Genomic DNA, 23,582 nt, shown 5'->3' on the forward strand with positions numbered 1-23,582 from the left:
AAGCAGCAGGACAATGGAGACAATAGAGACTCGCGTTTCCAGATCTATAAAAGACAAAAACGGCCAAGAGATCTCAGGCGATCGAGAGAAAGACACAGGAAACACCCCAGCGGTCTAATGACATGCGCCTTCTGCAAGACCTCGAAGGGTGAGAGGGTGAAAGAGAGAAAAAGAGTCCCAATGGCTCGGGCACGTCTTTGGGGTGGTTGGACAGACAAAAGAACAGCACTGGCATCAGTTGATAAAAGAGGTTTAAATCGGCGCCACCATTCCCGTCTAGTTCAGCAAAGCAAGGGGTCCGTCGAGTCGAGCTTGCTGCACAAGGTAAAGACTGGCACCGTCAATCTAACGAGGCACAAGTTATAAGTTAGAACGATCAGACATTTTTCTCCATACGCTAACCTCATTGACTGTCACTCTCTTGCTCGAGTGAGCTAAGTCTCCTGCAGCCACGAAAAGCCTAATCATCTTACCTGGTGGCAGCAGGTGAGAGTAGGTAGCATACTTTGTAGTCTGCGAAGTATGTCCTTTGTAGGGTATGTAAAATAATGTGGTGTACACTACTGTACGTACGAGGCAGCATGCTACCCTCATTGCAGGGGCCGGAAATGGGAAAGAGATATCTCATTGTCCCCACCGAGGGACGGCGGGGAGTGAACTATGGGATGCACATTGTGCGTGGCCATCTATGACTGGGTTGCCGAAAATCGAGGTGGCGGTCGAGAAGAGTCCCCGCTCTGCAGCAAATGCAGCAGAGTCTCAATTCCCATGACGAAATTTCGATAGAGATCATGTTCATATCCTGCCTCGATCTGAACTGCCGAGTCATCTCTCGAGGCAGAGACACCGAGGCCAAGTTTGAGTTTTCCTGCCCCGACCGCCATGAATTTGTGCAAATGTCGGATCGAGCTTAGATGGTTATCGAACGGTGGGTGCGTGTAAATGATGATGGGATGACGAGCGCCAACTTGAGTGCTTCTCCTCGAAACGGTTTAGATTGGCTTCCCCTTTGGGCAAAGATTGGAGAATAGAGGAGTCTGGACAAGTCAAGCTGGGGCTTGGGACCTGAATCTTTCAGCAGTGAACCCACAGTCAGTTCGATTCCTGTCATTTTTGGTGTGGTTAATGTTGTAGCGTTCCTGCAACCTCCCGGACCGGTAATGCGACGCTGGAAAGGGGTCTCGTTAATGAGGGAATTTAACCCTACATAGTGCGGTTGCATTCGAGCGACGTGGGTAATTAGTGGTGATATTGCTCTGCGCCTATCAATGGACACGTCTCGTAGAGTTTTGAAGACCTTCGGACGTACTTCGCACTTGTCCGCATATCGTTCCACCCTGTGATATAAGTAATAGAAGACATGTTTTCTCCCTGACTGAGAGGGACGACGAAAAGAGCGGAGAGAAAATGTCCGGCTCTTCCAGAATCTCGGCCCCCAATTTTCCGGCATTCGGGAACAGCATCTTGCTCGTAGCGTGCATGTCAGTACGAAAGACACCAGCTGTGGCTCAAACCAGACAAGCGTGGCGCCCCTCTCGTACAACGGAGAACGCACATCAAGACAGCGACCAATCGTAGTCGTAGCCCCAGCCCCTGGCCAGCCCCGGCGCTTTTCTGCCTCACCATCGTTATCCTTCAGAACGCGGTGCGAAGACTCCAGTACAATCGTGCACGTTTTCCTGGGGCATGCCCTGTCTGTTGCCTCTCCCCTGGTGCTTCGGCACCTTCAGCTCGAACAGACCTGGTCCTTGATCTTCGTTTGTGAGGCCAAAAAGACAGACACCCACGTTGTTCTTTCCATTCCAGGTCTTACGAGCAGCCGCCTCGCCGGGAGGGACTGCTTCCAGGACAGTCGAAGAAGCACCCAACAATCTCAAAGATTTTTCATCCAGCACAAAACAAGGGCAGCCTCTATCTTCATCCCCTCTCCGCTAACGCTGGAAAAACCCATCCTTCGTGCCAGGAGAGTGGGTTCAGAGCGCCAGTCAATAGATGTTCCCCACTGTATCCCAACCCCCGGCCGAAAAGTCGAAAACTCCAACCTCTCCTCTCTTCCTAGACCCTTGAAACCGCGGCTTGTAAGATTCAACTCATCACTCCAGCCTTCAGTGAATGTGTCAGAGACGACGGCCGTCTTATGATAGTCGTAGATCTCTTGTTTATGAACACAATCGTTAAAAACCCCCCTCCTATGAGAAGGAATAGTTCTGTCGTTTGAGCCGGCATCCGGCGTGTTAGTTATCTCAGATATTCCCAACCAGCGATTCGTCGCCACGAAGAAGGAAGCCCACCATGCGTCCTGGAGACTTCGGCGATAAAGTAGTCACGTCATCGGTATATCCGTCATCTAGACAAGAGAGTTAGGCGCCAAAGATGTAGATGATGACGCCCGCAGCTGCAAGAAGCATGGCGCGAAGCATGTCGCTGAGGTGCTTCTCCGCTTCCTGTATGCCGTCGTTGCGGGGCGCAAAGGCGAGCTGAAAGGCGGTTGCAGGAGAATCAGTTCGAACAGAAGGGAGCAGAAACTTCTGGGTCCAGCAACGACCCCACTGATCTCTAGTGCAGAGTTGAATGATGCCACGCATTTTCTCCTCCCAGAATGTGTAATCCCAAACAACTTTGGTTGGGTTCTCTCGCCATCGCAGCTGAAGCAAACTTAAAAGAACGACGAACAAACAACACACACCCGAGAAGGAAGAGAAAAAAAATGAAGGAAAAAACATATAAAATGCAAACTAGGATCGTATTCTTAGGTATCTAAAAAGTCGCTTCATACAAGGCCCTTATCCTGACTAGTCTGGAGCTATCCCTATGCCGCGCGCCTAAACCTCAAACGCCATGCTTCCGTCAGCCTGTATCAATTCGAAGACTTGCTAATGAGAATGAATGAAAAAGGAAATGATTCAAAGGAACAAAATATATGAATACAAGGAATGCTCATATGCCGGTACAGGTTGGTTTGCCCTTGCCGATCGGCTATGAGTGACCCGCGCTTGTGTTGACGGGCAAACGGGTTTGTCCCCGGAAGCTGGTACTCAGTCTTGCAAAAGTAGTTGGCGAGAACAATTGTTGCTTTCAAGGTTCGAATGGTCGCCTCTCCGTGTATGTAGGGCAGAGTGTTTAGGGCTCTTTCGTCTACTTTGTCTTTTCTCGATATCCGATTCGCCGTCTATACTGACTCCCAATCCATGGCATCAACCATGAAGCTCCAGTCCACAACTTCTACTTCCTTGTCGGTAGCGATAGCCTCATTGGCAACTCGCTGTTGGGCAAGCTCGTAAGCCGCCTGGAAAGCGTCAAGAATCGTGCTAGTGATCCTCTCAACATCATACTCGGCAAGCGACATTTCCCCAATGCCCTTCGCCGCGTTGTCGTCCAGATACTTCCACCTGTTCCTCATCTCCTTAGCCTTGGCGAGGCAGCGCCTGACTTCGCCCTTGCCCAGCACAGGATGGAGCTCGTTATCCGGGGAATCCAGAGCCGCCAGCACATTATGATGATAAGCGTGGGCGCCGTCCCTCAGCATCGGCCCAGAACCGTTGCCCGAGATCGGGTCCCTCGTCACGACAATGTCGAAGATCCCCAAGAGGTGCACGAGGGCTCGCTCAAGCAGCATGTAAAACTCGTAGAAGTCGAGCTTGAACATGGTCTCGTACTCTGCGCGCTGCGCGGGACCGAGACGCGGGTCGCTGGCCCGGAGGAACCCGTTGGAGAGGTGCAGGAGCTTCCAGCTTAGGCGCTTGGCGATCTTCTCGAAGCGCTGCATCTCGTAGCTGTGGTGGGTGGCGGATGGGGCGTCCGAGGGCGGTCGCTCGGGGGTTTGAGGGACAATGGGGTTCACTGTGGGGGTGAATCTTCCTGCTGTGAGGGTGGCATTGGTTACAGCTGTGGCACTGGTGCCTATTGTAGATGTCGTGGCAATGGAGCTGGATGAGGCCCATCTCGAGTTGTTCAGGCCTCTAGCAGGTCGGAGGGGGTTAGGGATGCCATTCTGGCCCATCTTGTCAGTCTGTGTCAAGGGATTGAACGAGAAGTAAAGGAAAGAGCGAGCAGGAGCTAATGCTGTTTGTAAGTGCAACTAGGATTAGGTAGAATATGGGTGCTCTGGGGTATTAGTGAGATACGTAAGAGAGGCGTGGGCTGCAGAAAGGATGAGATGGGATGAAGGAAAGGAGAGGATATGTAGAATGTTGGTTATTGAGATGATGAGTTTGAGATGTTGGGAGAGGATAAAAGAGGATAACGGACAAATGGAAGGTCACAGAAACAACATGACCATTGAGGGAGATATGAAGTAAGATAAAGGACAAAGGAAAGAGCGGATTGAGGATGGTTTTGAAAGTGAGCCCACTTGGGATCTGAATCCTCATCGAGGAGAGGAAGCTGCGATTTGATGCTTCCGATTGCCGCTCATGGCCTGGCAAGCGGGCCTGGCGCAGCACACAGGCATAGAATTTGGGCGCTGCATCATTGATTGCAGTTGACGAATTAGGTAATCGTCCGGATCCCGTTGCATCAAATTGCCATCGACATCATCATCCCGTCGTTTCTCACAGTTGTTCTTTCCCCCTTTTGATCAATTATACTTGTAAATAATTCTGCCAAGGAGGGCATATTTGAGCAATCTTCCCTTTCCGGTTGTTGCTCCTCCTTTGAATAAAATTGCAAGTTAGGCTGAGAGAGGTATCGAGGTGCAGCAGGACAAACCTCGACGAGTTGGACCTTGTCTGAGTGGATTCATCACAGGCCGAGGACGAGCAAACTGCTACCGTTACAAGGTCTACTTCGTAGAGAGGTGAGTATGAGCATGAGTGTCGAATAAGCTACTAAAGTTACAGAGCGCTAAAACAAAGCATAGCCCTTTTCCCATTTTTCCCATCCCGAAAAAACTCGAATCCGTTACATTGATGATGCATGCATATCCCATAAGACCATTGAATCCTCTCCTGCTGTGCAACGCCGTGGTATATCCTACCTCAACCATGAATGAAGAAAAAAAAAAGCTGCTGTTAGGGACATGTACGTCTGCGCCTTATGCCTAGGCTGTCAGTATATATATGTATAGGGAATAGAAGACCCCGAAGACCCCCATTTCCCCGTCACGACCTCTCTTAAAAAGGTCACCCTTAATGAGCGAGTGAGAGAGGCTATACTGGCGGTCCGTCCCTCTCCGCCTGTTCCTCCTCCATTGTTGGGCCGACGGGGCGGCCGCCGTCGACAATAATTTGCTCGTCGACGCGTTTCGCAAGCTCTTCAGGCTCTCCGTGCTCGATCCGCTTCCACGTCGTGATACGCGAAACGTTGGCGTCCACCTCGAACACGCGGACTCTCCTGTTGTAGCCGCCGTAGCCGGCATATCCTCCGAAGCCTGAGCCACCAGCGTAGCACATCCATAGTGCCGGCCTCTTTTCTTCTTCGCCTTCGGTTGATAGCATGCAATAGTCATTGACGTGGTCACTAGGATTGTGTTAGAAAGATCTCAACGTGTGCGGCGGCGAATGAAAAGAGGTAATGCTACTTACTGTCCACAGCTGACCATAACGACACCTTGTTCCACGAGGGCATCCCGGAACCCAGAATTATACGCTGGTGCCGTGACGTACTCCCTCCATGCGCCCTTCCAGAACCTCTGAACTCCAACGTACTCGGGAAGAGGAATGTGAATAAAGGCGAGGTCCATGTGGATATGAGTGTATTCCTTATGAGCCGGTTTGAGCCCCGATGCGGTCCTCTTGAACCATTCGATCTGGTTGGGCCTGAGCCAGTCATAGCCGGGGTATTTCTTCTCATTCGAAGAGTAGGCGTGGGTATCCAGCATATACAGGGTCAGCGCAGAGTGGTCGGAACTTCCTCGGGCCAAGATCTCAATGAAGTAATTTCCAACACCATCTACATCTTCCGGTCCGGCCGCGGAAAGTGAGTAGGGCAGGGATTCGATGATGGACATCTGCGCTTGTCGTGACAACGTCTGCTCATCGTCATGGTTTCCGAAGATGGTGACGTAGGGGATCTTGCGCTTGATTGCGATTTGTGCATATTTGAAGATGGCCTGTACCCAGAGTTAGTATTGCGTCCATGCTTCTCACATACTGACCGACCAGTTATAAAGAAAAAAAAAAAAAAAAAGGCTCACTGTCTGTGCATCCGGAGAGGTGTCACCATTGACTTGGTCACCGCTAAAGACGATAAGATCGGGCTTCTCTTCGTCGATAACCTTAGAGACAAAGTCTAGGGTCCTAGGATCGGCTTCGCATTTCCCGCCCTGGTAACTGTCTGGGATAGCCTCCCGGCACGCGCCCGGCCCCGTGCTCAGATGAAGATCCGAGATCTGTATAATCTTAAACTTCCCATTATCCTTGATTCGAGGAACAGGCTTAGCAATCTTCTTCGGCCTCCCTCGCCGCACCGTGACGTATGTCCCAGGAATGCCAGAAGCCGAATCGAGGAGCAGCCGGGTGCCGACAATGCCCCATCCCTCACGCGCCTCCACTGCGTCATCTCCGAACAGAACATCCACAGCCGTGACAGCCTTGTTCGAGTCGCTGGCAAACCTGCTAGTCGATCTCTTGATCCAGAGACCGCATGGGCGGGATTCCCACTTCTCGTCCGCCTCGAGCTGGCCTCCAGACGCGGCACCGGGGTCGAGCCGTCCGACGGAAATATCCATGACGACCTTGTCATCGTCGGCGAGATCCTCCTCCTTCTTTCTCTTGACGTGCAAGTACGCCGTTGATACCCAGGCCTTCCCTAGGTATAGGTCCTTGTCGATGCGCTGCCATACCTTCGGATCTAGGTCGCAGGAGGAAAAGGGGTTGACGGAGGAGCATTGTGTGATTGTTATATCGGTTACTACGTGGCCTTGATTGTGCTGTGGCATGTACGCATGGAGAGATGGTGGTAAGACGCGGTAGTTTCGGTCGAGGAAAAGTAGGGCGATGGAGAATAGGATTGTCGCGATGAGGAGCTGGACCGCGGTCCGTACCTATTGCAGAATTCCATGCGTTAACAAGGTACTTTACTTGTCAAGCAGAGTACAAAGGGAAAGCGCGAATACTCACAATACGTCGAGCCATAGCGGAGAGGGCCTGCTACTTCTCCGAAGAATGGTCTCGTAAAGTCTGGCGTAGCCGCGTTCAAATGGAGGTGGTACAACTCCGTGGTGTTCGTGAGCAACGGGGTGTCAGATGCCGAAACACTACTCCATAACGTTGCCAGCAATGTTTCGACTCGGCTCCGAAGCCACAGAAAATAGGCTTGCTAAACCCTAATGAGAGACAACTGAATTATTGCTGCTCCTTTGGCAAACCTTTCATGGGACGTTTGTCTCCCTCCTTCGGTCTTGTTGTAGATGCTTGAAAAGGAGTAAGTGCCAAGACCGAGTTCTGGTCTACAATTGTAAGGGCGATATAAATACTGATCAGTATTACCTTTACTTTATGTCGGCTCAATACACAGTTTTGCACCAAGACCTCCTACAATGGCTGTTGCCAACTGGCAGATCCGATTAGTCATGTCCGGGGAAGTCCTGATTGGGAAAGAATAATGGTCCGTGCTTCAATCCTAGCCTTACTGACAGTCGTAGCGGTACCTGGGTACCTCAGCTTGCTGGCTGAGCTGCACGCGGCAAATCGCCCAGTCGCGCCCATCTTTTTTTCCTTCAGTTTCCCTCGTTCCCAGACATTTCCAATTCCTATCATCTTCATTTCCAATTCTCAACCACCCGTCGTGTATCTACCTGCAGCAGCTTGAAGAGGGTCGCCGCGTCCAATTTTCCTTGTTGAAGCAGCTTTTTCTGCTTTCTCCCCCTTTCCCGTCCCGTTCCAGTGCAGCCTTCTGCCTGGATCCCACCCGCCACCTCCACCCAAGACCTCGCCGAAGTCATCCTCCTTCTCGACAACAAGAAAAAATGGAGTACACGTCGATGAAAGTCCCCGAGCTCCGGAAGCTCCTGCAGGAAAGGAGCTTGCCCGTGACCGGAAACAAGGCGGACCTTGTCGCCAGGCTGCAGGAGAATGATAAGAAGACGGCCCCAGAAGCCCAGTCAGGTAAGATCGTCGCTTGTGGTTATTTCCTTTGTCAAACATCAGGCGCACATTCCAGATTTCTCGAGGAGCATGTGCCGCTTCTACATGTCCAACTGCGCTTTTGCGTCCTGGTCTCATGTCCCTGTTTCTGTGGCCATTTCGCGTCAGCATCTCCTATCCCTCTCTCGCTCCCCTATTCTCATTGCCCCTCTTCTGGTGGAAACTACGGGCTTGTGGATTCATTTGTCAAAATGACCGTGTCGAACGATGATACTAACGCATATCGTACAGCCGAAGATGAGATCGACTACTCAGACGACGATGTAGCTATCACAACCAAGAAGAATGAGGCTACCACCGAGGCCGAGAAGCCAGATGTCGCCGAGACTGAAGCCGCCCCCGCTGAGGTTGCCAAGGAGGGCGAGGCCGCCGATGCTGTCACTGACTCTCCCGCCACCGTCACCGGGGCCGCTGCCAACGGAGAGGCCTCCGCCGATGCCCCTGCGGCTGCCGAAGATGAGGCGGCTGCGGAGAAGTTCGCGCTCAACCTCCCCCCAACTTCTGCCGAGGACGAGGCCAAGAAGCGCGAAGAGCGCGCCAAGCGCTTCGGCCTAGTCGAAGATGACGACGAGCGCAAGAAGGCCGACCGAGCCAAGAGATTCGGAATCGACTCGTCCTCCCTCGCCACCTCCCTCGACTCCGCTCTCCCCGATCGTCCCCTGAAGCGCGGCCGCGCCCGCGAAGACGATGGCGGCGACAACAAGAAAAGGCAGTCCAACAATCGCCGGGACAACAGACGCCACGGTCGTGGTCGCGGTGGCCGCTTCAATAACCGCCGGGCTGGCGGCGGAAGGTCCGAGGGCGGCAGCCGCGGCTCGATTCTCTCGGATCCTGCTGAGAAGGCGAAGGCTGAGGCTCGTGCTAAGCGGTTCGGATCGGGTTAGGTTTCTGGTCAAGATTCCGCTGTGCTGGAGAAGCGAAGGAAGCGCTTCGGGCAGGTCGAGGCTTATCCTCCTGCGTGAACGATACCCCCCCTTTTCATCGCTTGTTCCCATATACGCACGACAGACCTTTTTTTTTTTTCTCTTTCCTATTCTCCTTTTTCCCTTGTTTTCTTTTTCTCTCGCTTTTCATTTCTCTTTTTTTTTTTTTTTTTTCTTTCCCCGCACGTCATGATGATAGGTTTGGCATTGCAATTTCTGAGGTACGAGAAAGGGGGGTTTTGGTGGATGGGATTTCACAATACAGAACAAAAAACACCAAGAAAAAGCTAGAAAATATTTTCTCCATATCTGTACACTACGGAACTTTTGCTGTTTAGGGAAAGGAAAGGAAGAATGGCGTTTAACGGTCTTTGCAAACGAGAAGAAAGGTCCATAAGCGGAGGGAACGAGTCTACAAGTGAAGTTAGGAAAAGGTATATTGACGAGTGGTTTTTCTTTTGTTTTTTTCTCGAGCCTCGAGCCTCGAAGATTGGCCTGCGATTTTCCGATGGATTCCTAGTTTGGTTTCTAGGTAGCTTGATAGCGGTTTTTTTAACTCGTTGATAATAGATTGCGGATCTCCTCCATTTCCAATGTCTCGCGTGGCGACCCTTGTTCCTCTCTTCTTTCGAACACTACGTATCGCATCGCGCTTGGTGCACGCTCCCGGATTAGGACTAAGAAACCTTGGGGGTATGCACCGTCCTACTTGATACGAACTGTAGGACAACACGAGACGATATAACATTGGGCGCAGAGATGTGCAGACTACAGCTGCTTGCAGTGTGATCTTTCTCCCAGTCTGCCGCCTGGTCGGACCTTTACTGATAAGCATGGAGAGGAGGCTGAAGCGGAGGACCTCTTTCGGCCTCGAGCTCATCACGTACGCCTACCCAACAAGGTAGCCGAGCTGACATCTGCATAAACCCTCTTCCTTGCCAGGGGCCCGAGTTTCTGCACAGGGTTTGGGGTTACGCAAGAACCGTGCCGGGGTTCGGAAGAATCTGGACAAGGCTGGCTACCGAGCGGGCTACGGATGCCATCAAGATCTTGAAAACCCAGCTGAAATGCACGGGGATGCTTCTGTAGTAGGTCTATTTTCTTCTCTACCCTGATTCCTACCCTTGCGATGGCAGTGTTTCCAAAAATCTCGTTTTACACACTATCACTCAAGACTTCGAGCGTGACATCCATATCCTTGCCAGATCCTTCCACGGCAACGAAGAACACCTCCCAAGGAGGCAAAGGTAGGCGCTCCATCTTGTTTTGATGAAGGGAGTTCACATCATCTCCCAGGACCCCAGCCGGTGGCGTCAAGGGGAGGACACCACCGGAGATGACCAGCCCGAAATGGCGGGTGGTTGTGGGGGGTCTTCTTGCGCTCGAGGCACGTTTTGCAACCAGGACGGTGTCTGGTTTCCTTCTTTGGACTTATCTTGTTTTGAAATATCCGAGGTTTCATAGGGGGTGTGAACTTGCAGTTACTTCACATCCCATCTGTCTGATCATAAGCTGGGTAGTATCAATGTATCTGACGGATTTCGCGGATTTCGATAGCCCGTTCGCCGTCATTGATGGGTGTTCTTACTGGCGCAGGTATTGTATTACTATGAAAGAGGGAAAGGGGTAAAATGACATCCAACAGCCATTACAGGAGGGCTGTATAATAACGAGTAAGATGTAAGAAACGGCCTTGATCAGCGGACTAACTCTCTCTCCTTTGATATATTGGCTCATTGATTCCGCGCCTTTGATGATTATGATCCGCGAAGATGGGACGTATTAGCTCTGCTTTTCTAAGATAGACCAATTCCATGACGACATAGACCAGTCTCACTTCGACCAACTCGTAAGCAGCGTCCTACTCGATTCACCCTCATCGAATACACAATTGACAGGTCCAGGGCCCTCGGTCAGGCCTATCGTCAGAAAGCAGCTAAGCCTTCTCAAGAGAGGCGTCTTGCCAAGAAAACGAGGATTGGACGAATACAAGCCCTATAAGGAAGGGATGAAGCCATCTCAGTTCTGTCCAACGAGAAGTCCAAGAACCCCCAAATGAATCATTCCTCGTGAAATAGCGCGGACGCCTCTCAGCAAAGTGGCCCGAGTCTCAGCCCGTCTTCGAGGACGGAGGGGATTACAGGACGCCAGAGGAAAGAAAAAAGAAGCTAAACTGAGACCTCTCAGCTAGACTCGGTGGCGTACTAATGAAGAAACTAAGCTGGTGCCCATCAGCCTTCCTGGGAGAAGAACGGACGCCAACGATAGCCCTCGGCGTGGGTTTACGCGGGTTGACTGGGCGTTCCCTCGTGGACCTGTTCTAGTGCGTGGCTGGCTTGAGGAACGCGCTAATCCCGCATTTTTCCCTATAGTCATGTTCACTCGGCGAATCCACAATGGTATTCGACCATGTACGATGGGTACACTTGAAGGATAGGACGAGAGGATGATGCCATCGGACAAGAGAGCGGCGAGGGGATTATCATTTCCCTCTTGTGAGGATTCCCACGTGAGGGTGTGGACCTTGTAACCCTCGAATGAGAACTCATTCTGGGACAATTCTCAAGGACTTCCTCGGGATAGAAGGAAATGAGAGGACATAGAATCCCTCCGTGTATGACTAGACCGAAAAAGAAGGAGGCGCGAAGGAAGGGGAGGCGGGCACGTGGCCAACACGTCTGGTTTCTGATGGCTTCATTGCGCGAACCTTGGCCAAGCTCAAATGTCAGTACAGCTATCCGTAATGGGTAAACAGTGAGTCAAGGGCTGGTCCGCCGTTCGTCCCTAACTGCCCCCCTTCTTCTTTTCCCATGTTACATGGTAATATCTGAAGCTTGCCTCTTCCAGTTTGGGCGTCGAATTAGCTTCCAGAGCTTGACAGACAGCGAAGACCAATAGAAGCGCTGAAAGCCTTCCTGAGCAGGGAGAGGGCGTGTGGGTCCTCCGCCACCCCTTTTTCTATGGTCCATGGGTAATAATGGGGTGCGGGAAAGGAAAAAAGAGGAGGTAAGAAAGAATGAAAAAGAGGCTTATTATTAACGGCGGCTGTCGAAGCGATAGCGGATGTGTTGATGGATTGGTTGGAGCCGAGAACGTGAAGGAGGTGGTCTTTGCCTCTTTTTGCCCCTCCATCGCCCCGCCTATAGACATCCTTGGAATCACTAACACCCTTTTCGCACTTGGATGCAATGCTAAGCACTTACGAGTTCCTGGACAGAAGTACGAATACGTTGAATACACCTCCTCCAGACCAGATGTTGAAAAATAGACCCTTTTCGGCTTTTGCGCAAGCCTAAGAGGCAACATTGAAGAGTGATGCGTTGTCAAGCTTCATCAAGTGCGATATCCCATCTTCTTCGGTCTCGTCGGAGCCCTCTCGAGTCGTCATGTTGACTGGGAAAAGTACCGAGTACATGAAACGACAGGGCGAGTGACTTTGGCAGATATTGAAGGACCCTGGGGCGTGCATCAAAGGGCCCGCTAAATTCTCAGAGAGTTGCACTGGAAGATCCGGAGACCACAAGAACAGCATGGGGTTCCAAGAAAAATCAAGCCTGTCAAAATACCATCAGCCACAAAAAGAAACAGGGGAAAAGACAGAAAAGACCCCAAGAATTCCGACAAAATAAAACATCCTGGAAACCTCTGACCTCATAGATCCCGGGGTATAAACATCCCGGAGGATGGGTCCAGAATCGTTGGGCAACACACCTGCCACGTCAGCGGGAGCAATCAATTGAGATGGATCGATCCTTTCCTTCGGTGCGCCTCACATGACTTTGTTATGGAGCAGACGAGTTGAATCCAGCTTCAGCCCGCGCTTAGAGGGCGGATCCGGAGAACGCCGGGCGGCGCCTGTGGCTGAGCACCCAGCAACGAGCCAAGGAGGTGAAGAGGGTAAAGGGAAAAAAACGACATTGCATTGCATATTCCATCTCGCAGTAGGCGCAAATTCCCTTGCGTCAAAAGAAAAAGATGGAAACCCCAGCGTTGTAAAAATAGGGACTGCCAACTCAGCAACGCATCATGAGGCTTCAGCTCGTCGAGGCAAAAAAAAGGATCATTGATGCAAATCTTGCAGCTGGGCTCCCTCACCGAGCTCACAGCTTTGCCAGCTCGTTCGCCTCGTTTCGTGCCAACGCATGCGTGTCTCACTCGATCTGAGATGTCGGGGATCATGCTTGTCCGATGCTAACTCTTGCAGATGTGCAACGTCGTTGGTCGAGATCTTTCTGCGGGAAAGAACCGATTTCATTTTCTTCCCATGTTCCCCCTTTCTTGTGTGGTATTTTGGTTTTTTAACCTCATGGCTGAGTCGGCACTGTATCAGACGAGAAGGGCCGTTGAGCAATTCCATCGTTTGCTCTCGAATTCCAACTTGCCAGCGCATGGAATTTGCCACAGTCCCTAGGATGCCCGCAAGCCTCTGGCCGTTCTCCCTTCTTGTGAAGGGGCCAACGTCAGTCAAGGAAGACTAGAAGGTGAAGAAGCGAATAGCAGGCTCTAAATTCCATTAGGAAGGTGAGCACCGATTGGAAGTTTGGCACCCCGAGAACTGATGGATAGGTGGAATCCTCATGATAGATGGCCATTACTCTCTCGCATTCGTATTATCCGCGACGGCCGGAACATGTTGTGTTTTTGATAGGTAAAGGGCAAAAGGGGGGAAGGCGATAGGAGTAAGGACAGCCGAAGCATGGTCCATTCATGTAGGTGGATGAAAGTAGTCAAGATGAAGTTTGGACTATCATAATTCATCTTTTCGTTTTCTCGTCAGTCACTGGAAGTGGTGGAAATATTCCCCACCAATGACCCAGTCTTGGAATCAATCCCACCCCCTTTTCATGAAGCTGGGACAATCACGATTGTTGAATACCCCCCATCTCGCCAGACACTTGGCCCGAGGTGTGCAAGAACACCACAAGTTCGACAAGGGATGTAATCAATTCTTTCCCTTATTTGCATTGTTGCCCATGCTCCGGCACGATATTTTCGCATCGACTCGTACAAAGCAGTCAAAGGTATCATCGAACTCGTAATGAGCTTCCGTTGTGGGGATCCAAAGAGGAGGGTGAGACATGCACCTCGCAGGAAATGGCGGAGCGAGGGATCGCATACATGGATCCTTCGAATCTCATTCGTCCTTAATTCATGAATTCTAGCCAATCATGTATTTTATTTGCCTGATGGCTTGACCCGCAACGGCTCGTCCTCTCTAATCAGGAAAGGGAAGAGCATCCTTAGTTCCCGCATCGTTCGAAGTTCCCCCGGGTACCGCTGGACGGACGGTACTCCTGTGAAACAGGAGCGCAGAAGAAGAAAACAGTTCCGGTTGACCCTACGCGTCGGTGCGATAGGACTGGGCGGGTGGTGGTTCCCAGAGGCCGGGGACGTAGGCCAAATGCAGGTGGAACGGGAGAGGTCGACGATGATCCTTCTTTGATTTCTGTTTGGCTGACTGAAGCTGTCCGGTCGCAGCATTGGGGGCCTCGCATGGCGCGGAGCGACTAACTTACATAGTAATTAATATGGCTCTGCTATAGATAAAAGGATCAAGATAGGTGGGCATGGAGGATAAAAACAGAGAAACACATGATTCTCGGCCAATGTGGATTCCGTTTTGGAAGGATGGAGGGCGACAAATGAATATCGCGTGGGCTATATTGGGGAAGCTTCTTTTCCTTGATATGGTTGGTCGTAAAGACGGGAGTGATCGACTTCGACTGTTTCGGTTAAGGGTCCCCCTCTCGGTGTTTCTTTGAGCACAGAGCTATGCGTAGTGAGGGGAGAGTGCCTCTTTCGGACTAACTAGTACTTGAGTTAAGGTTCTCGGCATCCACCAAATACCGAGCTCAAAGCCTCCACGATGGTCATGGTGAGGATGTTTGGAGACTGAAATCGTGTGTCCCTCCCCCCATCCAGCGCACCCACAAGCTCGGAGTCATTGGCACCGAAGAGAGGTGAACATGTCTTGCCGTCGAAAAGTTGCGTCATGCCCTGCATGCGAATCATGGATTCCAGCTCGGGATCAGCTGCAACTCGGGCTCGTGAGACTCTTCCAACTCGTCAATGATGAGAGTTGGGGGGCTTCAGAGTGAGACATGCATCCAGAGTCTAATTCGGAGTCATGGACCCGACCTTGACTTTGTCTCTTCGACCCGTAGCCCAGGCTCAACCAGGAATGGTGCCCGCTGGTTGGCTTGGTGGTCCACAAGAACAAGCGCAGGGGTTATCCTGAGCCGTCGCGTTATGGGGCTCCTGACAGGCGGGCTGGCTGTGTCAGCTGAGTGGTTACAGTGGACGAGGCCCTATTTGACTGGCTGTCCTCAGTGCATCAGCCCACTATAGCATCGGACACTCAGAGACCCAGAACCAAACAATACTTGGAGAGATGATGACTCCTACGTCAATGTAGTTTTTCCACTTAGACCAGGCTGAGTGTCGAGCAGAAACGTGTTTGCAGAGCGAATTGCATTTCAGTCTCAGACGCGAAGTCTTGGCCTTGCACGAGACGTTGACACAAGTGCAGGAAGCTAGATTATCAATAGACGGCAACGGATGAGAACGAGAACTCGCTTATGGACATAGAGTTCGAGGAAGCTTGGGGCAGGAGCGCATCCAGTGTTGACTCGTGACTTCGCCCTTGCCTCTTTCCTCTGGTGTCGAGAGTACTCCGTAAAGCCGTAAGTATCCGGCCCCAAATCAATGGAAGCTGCGATCTTGCTCATGGTTACCGTTACTGGGAATGCCTGCCCTGGCTCAGCGAACACACACATTTCCATCAATTCGAGTTTCTTTTCCGACTTCCCCTCTTCCCCTTCCCCTCCCTATCTTCCCTGTCTTAACCACTTCGATTTTTTCTTCCTTTTTTTGCCACCCACGATCCACTTCGGACCAGAAAGCCGCTAGCCATTTCTCCATAACGCCGTCTTCTATCACCCACCCACAAAGCCAAGTCAGGGATGGCTTGCCTAGTGCGAGCCGCCCATCCATCTCTTAAAGATTAGCTTGGTCACAATCCAGTGCTATCGAGCCCGGTGCCATCTCACCCGGCCCGGTGAGGTGCACACAATCTCGGGCGGGTCAGGCCTTTCCCCTCCATGGATCATACACGGTTGACCGCTCAAGTGCTGCGCACCTGGCTGTGAGGCCTATAGGAGACTACTCATTAAGGCGTCACCGCCGCTTAACACCGAAAGAGACGGGAATTCCCATCATCGGAGTGATCTCGCCAGTATCATAATGCAGGACACTGCTCCGCCGAACTTGCAGACCCCAACCGACTGAATTTATTAATACCCTGTTTATATTTCAGAGGAGAGGTATCATCGTATCGTCTCCTCCTATGCAGGATTATGCAGTGCAGGACCAAAGGAGAGGATGGGAACAGGGCCCTACGTCCAATCGCTCTGCTCATCTTCGCGTGCTTGGTTTCCATAGGTTACCGCCTGCATCGACCACTCAGGGCAACGCCGTTTCAGCGCCTCTCATATGGGCGAAGCAAGAGTCCTGCAGACAGTGCAAAATGCAAGCGCATTGTGCAGCAAATATTCTCCCCAGCCTGGATTGTGGATTGTGGATTGGAGAGTGCATCCGCGACATATGAGTCCATTTTGGCTCAAGGCTCGACTCACTCGCACTCCCTCCTTGGGGCTAGGGGCAGTTCAGTTGATTCTCCCCCACGCCATGGCACCCCCCCATCATCCCTCCCACTCCCCCCACTCCGGCTTCGGTGGTGACGGATTTCCAGCTCGGAATCGAGGCCCCTCTCAATATTGAATCTCAAGGTTAGACATGGTTAAAACGGCTTGGGGGTTGGTCTTTTCAGTGTCCTGTCTCCGAGTCTCCACCTTCTCTTCAACCCTTCCAAGCAAGACAAGCTTTCCGTCTCGCACCACAGGGCAAAGGACTCCATTATCGAGGGACCCAATCATGACGTTAGGTCGGCACCTCCAGCCCCAGGCGGATAGACGGACACCTGACATGGCCTAGCTTCAGAATCCATCGTCTGTGCAGCTCGCACCCCAGCAAGGGTCTTGGACCGACGCCACACCCCGATGCAGGGTAAAGATAGTAACCATCAAAGGTATCCCCCAAAGTCACCCTTGTATACTGGTACTTCGCCTGTACTCTCTTCAACGTCAACCAGTTGCCAGCTTTCGCAGGCGCCGACTCGGAACCTCTCACAATTGCGTATATACCACAATGTCGCCTCTTGACCTGGTTTTTCCAGCCCGTTTATTCTTCGTATCTCCGGGTCCTTCCCTTCACAGTCTTCCTCTTTTTCCTCTCTTGAAACTGTACTGAAAGTATACTCTATAATTTCTGTTTTACCTTTTGTGTGTTTCCTCGCCGTTCTTAGATCGCTGGTCGAGCTTCGCAAGACTCAACGCTCCACCGAGCCTCCGCTTACAGGCAATCCGATCCCATCCTCTCACGACGACTTGCCGAGAACCACAGGAAACAGGAAAACTTGGATTACAACTCTACTCTTCGCCTTCATTACGTGAAAGAGAAACTACAGTTCCGAATCTCACTATAATAATTTCGACTAGTCTGCCGTTCCTGCACAGGCTGTGTGTCAACATTCTACCCCCACACCATCCACTAACACACCACCTCCGCGATTCCCAGCGATCACATCACCACAGACGCCTCATATCCCCGTGCTCTTCCCTCTTCCGCTCTAGTCGCCCACCACCCGCTCTCTTCTCGAATCACTGCTATCCCTTACAAGTAAGGCGGGACCTGTCAAGCAAAGTTTAGGCCTCATTCCGTGGTTTCATACTTTTATCTTTCTTTTTCTTTCCTCCTCTTGTGAAGGTGTCATTTTTTCCTCTTCTATTTTTGCTTCCTATTTTCTACTTTCATATTATACTATTACGCCTAGGCACATCCGGCTTCCGTGGACCCAGACCCGAGGCCGTTTAATCCCGGATTCCCTGGAAGACTTTTCCTAATTTAACCCATCGTTGCCCGAAGGAGGTGGCCTAATATATCCTGCCCGTCCTTGGACTTCTGTTACAAGCCCACGTTCCTGGATGGATGCCCGTTGGGTCAGCACCTAATTTTGCTCAGAACGGTACTCGCTAGGTTGTTCACCCTCTCTCTCGCCCAGCAGCTTGAAGCTTCGCTTTCATCGATGCCGTTCCACCAACATAAGCGCTACTAACACACACTAGATAACCGGCCCATTGCAACTTTAGGAGGGAACGAAAACTTACATTCGGGGTGATAATGTTTTGAATTATGATCTCGGGACTAATACCTGTCTGAATTTGAAGGAGGAACTGAATTTTGGGGCAACATGTCTTCACAGGGCTTGACGCCAAGTTCGGCACTTAGGCCGCGCAATGCGCCCCCGAGTATGACCCGGCGTTTAGTTGGGTACAGGAGTAATTCTGAAGAACAACGCAGTGTGCCGAGGAGCTTTGAGGCAGCCGGGGATCAGGTAGCCGCGAGGAGACCAGGCCAACACACCAAAGAGGCGAGCCGGATACCGCAGCAGGCGTCCGCTACTTTCTCCCCTCCATCCTCAACTCGGCGACCCTCCCTCCCAACACAGTCGACCCGGCCGAGAGTCAATCAACAGGGACGTCCGCTTGGTTCCACTGGCTCGGCCTCCTCTACTAGGTCTGCACCCAACCAACTCCCATCCGGATCCTCACTACCAACTAAAGACACTCGCTCGAAGACCACCACTTCGCGTCTGGGAGGGAAGACGTCCTCACTAACACCCAATAGTGAAAGCGCACGAAACAATTCCCGAAGCGACTCTGCCCGGACAAACTCCTCCGGTTCTTCCTTTTCTAACGGTGCCGGCCGATCCCGGAACTCGATAGACCCGGCAGCGAATGGGTTGCATTTCGATCGGGCGCTCACAGAGAGTCCCACGGAGCTTCGGACCGCGAAAGCTATCGACATCACGAAACCGACTACTCCCACCACTACTGTGTACCCGGAACTTGACCGGTACCGGAATATGCAAAGGCAACATTCTGGCGCTTCCGAAAGTGGCCGGGGCCTCGAACCCATGTATAAGTTGACCACGCATGACCTCCCTCCGCCAACCCCTGGGTACATTTCCGGGACCGGAAGCCAGCTGAGTGCCATGAGTGGAGGAAGCCCTTCGACCCGATTCTCCGAGTCCCCAGGACCTAGCCCTTATAGCCGGGATACCACCCCTACCTCCGTCACGTCCCAATCCCCGGGTCTGGTCGCCCCAACCCGCTTTGCGCCGCCCAGGTTGAGACAGGGTGGTAGCCCCGCACAGACCCGCCCGCCGGTAACACGTCGGCGGGCCGGAAGCATGTCTGGTGGAATTGGTACCAGCAATGCCGATCCGGATGGTCTCGCATCGGTGAGGGAGTCACTTACTTCGTCGTCGTCCAACTCAACCGTCCGCGGCAACGAGAAAAAGATAACCAAGAAGAAGCTTCAGGCGCCGCCCCCGAGCCCCCCTCCCCGAAAGTCTTCCTCAAAGCACACAGCAGCGACAGTAGCGAAGACATCATCCAACAACAGCAAGGCCGAGGCTGGCTGGCGGTTGTCTCGCGGTTTCTCCAAGCCCGTTGCGCGATCACCTTCTCCTGCTAAGGCTAGCTCTTCCAACAATCGGCCAATTCAAACCCTATCACCTCGGCCTGGACCTCCGGCGAGACCCAGCAGGGATGGCACCCCAGATATGCAGTCCCAGCTCTTTGAGCCGGTGCCAGTCATCCACAGCAACCTGTCTTCTGCAAGCTTGGCAGCTGGGGAAAGGCGTGGGAGTGAGGCTCACACCTCCTCGTCGCTCCCTCGATCCACCACCCCGTCTTCTTCTTCTCAACTTCACGCACGCCGGCCGTCCGGCCAGGATATGGTGGCCGTCACTCGGATCAACTCTGCCACAGGCGCCAAGCCTGCAACAAAGTCAGAGTCCCGGCCAACCCGGACCCCAAGCCCGAACGTCTCTACGTTTAACTCCCGCTTCAACTTTTTTGGCAGGAAGAAGACAATACCAACCCCGCCGCCCGATGTTGCTGCTCCAGCTACCAAGAAGGATAAGTCGGAGAAGGTCGCGAGGAAGGGCCCTGCGGCTGGAACTGGCCATGAGGGCTATGGGCGCCTTGGCAGCATCCGGCGCCGGAGTAGCGGTGTCCTAAGCGGGAGCACCACCCGTGGCAGCCCCGTGTTTGGATCTTCTTCCCAAGACAACATTTCGAACAGACCGGAATTCACGGACCCATTCCTAAGGGATCGGATGAATCCCGTCATCATTTCTGGAGGCGAGATTATCGAGAACAGAAACACCAGCAGCGAATTTAGCCGTTCCGAGAGCAACACGAGCTTCATCAGCCATTCCCGTCAGCGCAGTAATGATTCCTCGAAGTTTAGCTCGGAGGTTTCGACGACGTCCAATGCTCAGGAGGGTGCACGGAATACCCTGTGGCCTTCCGCTTTCCCCAAGCGACCGCCGGTGAGCTCTCAAAGTCGAACTCGTAGGCCATCCGAGAGCAGCGACGATGAAGGTATTATCATGAAGCGAACCCTTGCTTTTAGGAGATCTCAGCAAAAGCTGCGAACGTCACCCGAGCAAACGCCCATGAGGCTTCCGAAGCCCATCAACACGAGAGGCATCGCACCATCGCCGCTCACAAGCGTAGACACAACCAACATCCTCACGGATGACTCTACCTTGGAGCTTCAAAAGGAGACCTCTCGAGGGAGCAAATTGAATCTGCCGCAACAGTCAAAGAAGCTGACGAAGAGGGCGAAATCGCCGCGCAAATGGAACCTCTTCAGTCGGTCGCAGAACCAGGCTACTGCCGCCTCCAAGGAGTCCAAGGTCGAATCTGTTGCCGCCACGGTCAAGGTGGTGCAGACCAAGCACGTGCCGTTTTATGCCATGATGGACTCATCTGAGCAGGAGGATGCTGGCGATATGGATCTTATGGATGTGCTTCGCAGCGCAGAAGTCTACGACCAACCGTCGCCACGATCCCAGGGGGGTTTTACTGGTCATCAGAGACGGCCATCAATTACGAAGACACCGGAGCCCCCACCATCCATTAGCAGCTCGGCTGCTCGATCTTACCAATCGCCGCCGCCGCCGCAACAGCAGCGACCTCGACCACGTGTTGTCTCCCCTCAGAAGGAGGCGCCAGTTCGGCAGGCCACCAAGATATCGGCAGCTCCTACTCCGGCGAAGCAGAGTCGGCTTCCACAGGTCGGCCGGATTCCAAAGGTTGTTAGCTCGCGGCCCGAGCAGCAGGTTTCGCCGAAGAGTTTCTCACGCCCCTTCAACCGGGCTAGCTTCCAATCGCCGCCGAAGCGGCTCTCGAACTCGGCTAACCGAGATTCGTCCGGCACCGGAGGCTCGAGTAGCAACCCGATGAGAGTGCCGTTCCTTACTCCGGAACTCACGCAGCAGGAATCGACAGTCACTAGCGGGTCTCTAGAAATGACTCCCGATACTATCGGAATCGGGATTGGAAAGGAGTTCCTGTCTTTCTCGCCGCGCAAGGATTCTGTTGCCACTACTACGTCTTCGTCAAGCTGCTGCTCGGCAATTTACACAATGGCGGATACTACTACTGCCATTATTCCTTCCCCGAGTGCACCGCTGGCTGAGGATGAAGTTTGGGACGAGTACAATGACTTGATCGGCGATGTTTCTTTTAAAGGTCTTGCATCTGCCATAAGCTTGCCCAAGACCACCACGACATTGCCAATCAAGTATCGAGGTCGAGGTAATAGCAAGACCTCGGTGCCGGAATCCCCAACCATTATCATCAAGGCTCCAAAGGAGCCAGACGAGCCTAAACCAGCAGGAAAAGCTGAGCAGCGACTGGAAGTCGCATCTAGTGTCTGCAGCTGTGACGATGACGATGATGACGACAATCAACTCGACGTCCCCGTTATTGAAGCCGCTAGTCCAACCACACCCTTTTCCGTTTCCAAGTTTGTTGCCGGCTACGGAGACCGAAATGATACAGCGGAATTGGACACTGCGAATGCTACGAAGCCCCCAGAGGCCACCGCGACCACAGCGACATCTGAGCGTGTCAGCGGGTCCTCCTTTCCCAAATCCGGGAGGTCGTCCAACAGCAGTAGCTGCAGCAAGGCGACTTCAGAGGAAGAGGACACACCCCTTGCTCAGGTCAATCTCCGCGTAGGATCTATGACGGTCAGCAAGTGGCTTACCTTTGGCCATGTCCTCTTCAGTCCTGCTCGGGAGGAGCTGATGCTCGAGGGGGCAGCGTCTCGTGATAACAACTCGATCCTCGTCATCGACGGACTTGGTAACGATGACTGGTCTTTTTACGCCGCTGAGACGTATCCGGGAGCGACCTTCTTCAACCTCTCCCCCCGGGCGCCCATTCCTGAGGATCGGCGTGCGTCGACAACATTCCCGCTAAGTCCGGCCAACCATTACCAAATTCAGTACAACTCGCATCTGGCCAAGTTCCCCTTCGGGCGCGAGACGTTTACTTCAGTGGTTTTTCGATTCCCACAGGCAGCTCCCGAGTCGCACTACAGGAACATCATCTCTGAAGCGCACCGCGTCCTTAAGCCCGGCGGCTACATCGAACTGTCGATCCTCGACGTCGACCTTAACAACATGGGCAATCGGGGCCGGCGCACGATTCGGCGACTCAAGGAACGGATCCACGCGAGGAACGCCGACGTGAACCTCGCGTCGACGGCTGATTTGATGATTCGGTTGCTCGGTAGGAAGCACTTTTCCGATATCAAGACGTGCCGTGTCGGGGTTCCTGTGGCTAGTTCTATCGCGCGAGCCGATGATGCTTCCAAATTGGCAGGCGAAGGCTCTTCTTCTTCCCCGTCAAAATCGAAGGATAAAGGCAAGGGTAAAGCCAAAGCGATTGGTGAGCAGCGCAGCCTCGCGGAGATGATGAATGACGATAGCGAGATGGCGGACGAGAGCATCGCCAAGATGGTCAGCAAGGTTGGTCGGTGGTGGTACTCGCGGTGCTATGAGAGCGCGGCGGCACCGGTGGTATCCGGTATGGCAGGGTCGAAGAAGAAGACCATCTGGAGTGACAAAGCTTTGATGGAGGAGTGCGAAGAGCTGGGAACGAGTTTGAAGTTGACGGTGTTGCATGCGAGGGTTCCCGAGAAGGGGATCCGGGTTGCGAGCATTTAGCCCATGAGAGGGTTTCTTCTTATTCTCTTTTATTCCTTACTCTTCCTTTACGATATTACGGGGAGTCGAGGTTTTCGATTTATCTTTGCTTTGCCGTCTTTTCAGCAATTTCTGTCCAAAGATATCCATACAGCGCGAGCATTTATTACGATATTACGCATCGGTTCGTGGCGCGGCTCTCGCGGGTCATTTACGCCCGAACTTTGTGGCATGTGTCCAACGGCTTTTACGTGGGCACACAACATGGAGACGCGATCTTGTCGTCGGAAGCGAAAACAGAACGGCGACGGCGCACCGGAGACGTTTCTCGGCTGACCTTATCTCTACTCTTACACCTGGCCTTGTTAGAGTAGGGGGAGATTTGGTTGGTCTGAGAGACGGGGATATAATCCGAAGCGGTTTTCATTTACTGGGGACTTGTCATTA

At 52.7% G+C, this 23,582-nt stretch overlaps 2 protein-coding genes and 3 pseudogenes across 2 annotated transcripts; 2 read left to right on the forward strand and 3 right to left on the reverse strand.

Moving 5' to 3' along the window:
• Positions 1 to 2,360: 2,360 nt before the first annotated feature.
• On the reverse strand, positions 2,361 to 2,585 carry SAPIO_CDS0498 (annotated as a pseudogene; the record flags this gene model as incomplete).
• A 584-nt stretch (positions 2,586 to 3,169) lies between these two features.
• Positions 3,170 to 4,000, reverse strand: SAPIO_CDS0499 (annotated as a pseudogene; the record flags this gene model as incomplete).
• Positions 4,001 to 5,147: 1,147 nt separating this feature from the next.
• Positions 5,148 to 7,073, reverse strand: SAPIO_CDS0500 (Calcineurin-like phosphoesterase; the record flags this gene model as incomplete). The annotated part of the gene is made up of 4 exons (XM_016783264.1): positions 5,148 to 5,457; positions 5,523 to 6,049; positions 6,134 to 6,982; positions 7,059 to 7,073. 4 exons carry the CDS (start codon positions 7,071 to 7,073, stop codon positions 5,148 to 5,150), a joined length of 1,701 nt encoding a protein of 566 aa, XP_016646464.1.
• An 833-nt stretch (positions 7,074 to 7,906) lies between these two features.
• On the forward strand, positions 7,907 to 8,968 carry SAPIO_CDS0501 (uncharacterized protein; the record flags this gene model as incomplete). The annotated part of the gene is made up of 2 exons (XM_016783265.1): positions 7,907 to 8,045; positions 8,316 to 8,968. 2 exons carry the CDS (start codon positions 7,907 to 7,909, stop codon positions 8,966 to 8,968), a joined length of 792 nt encoding a protein of 263 aa, XP_016646465.1.
• A 9,346-nt stretch (positions 8,969 to 18,314) lies between these two features.
• On the forward strand, positions 18,315 to 23,156 carry SAPIO_CDS0502 (annotated as a pseudogene; the record flags this gene model as incomplete).
• Between the last annotated feature and the right edge of the window lie 426 nt (positions 23,157 to 23,582).

This window comes from Scedosporium apiospermum, assembly GCF_000732125.1.
Source record: "Scedosporium apiospermum strain IHEM 14462 chromosome Unknown SEQ_SAPIO_0022, whole genome shotgun sequence".
NCBI classification, from domain to species: Eukaryota; Fungi; Ascomycota; class Sordariomycetes; order Microascales; family Microascaceae; genus Scedosporium; species Scedosporium apiospermum.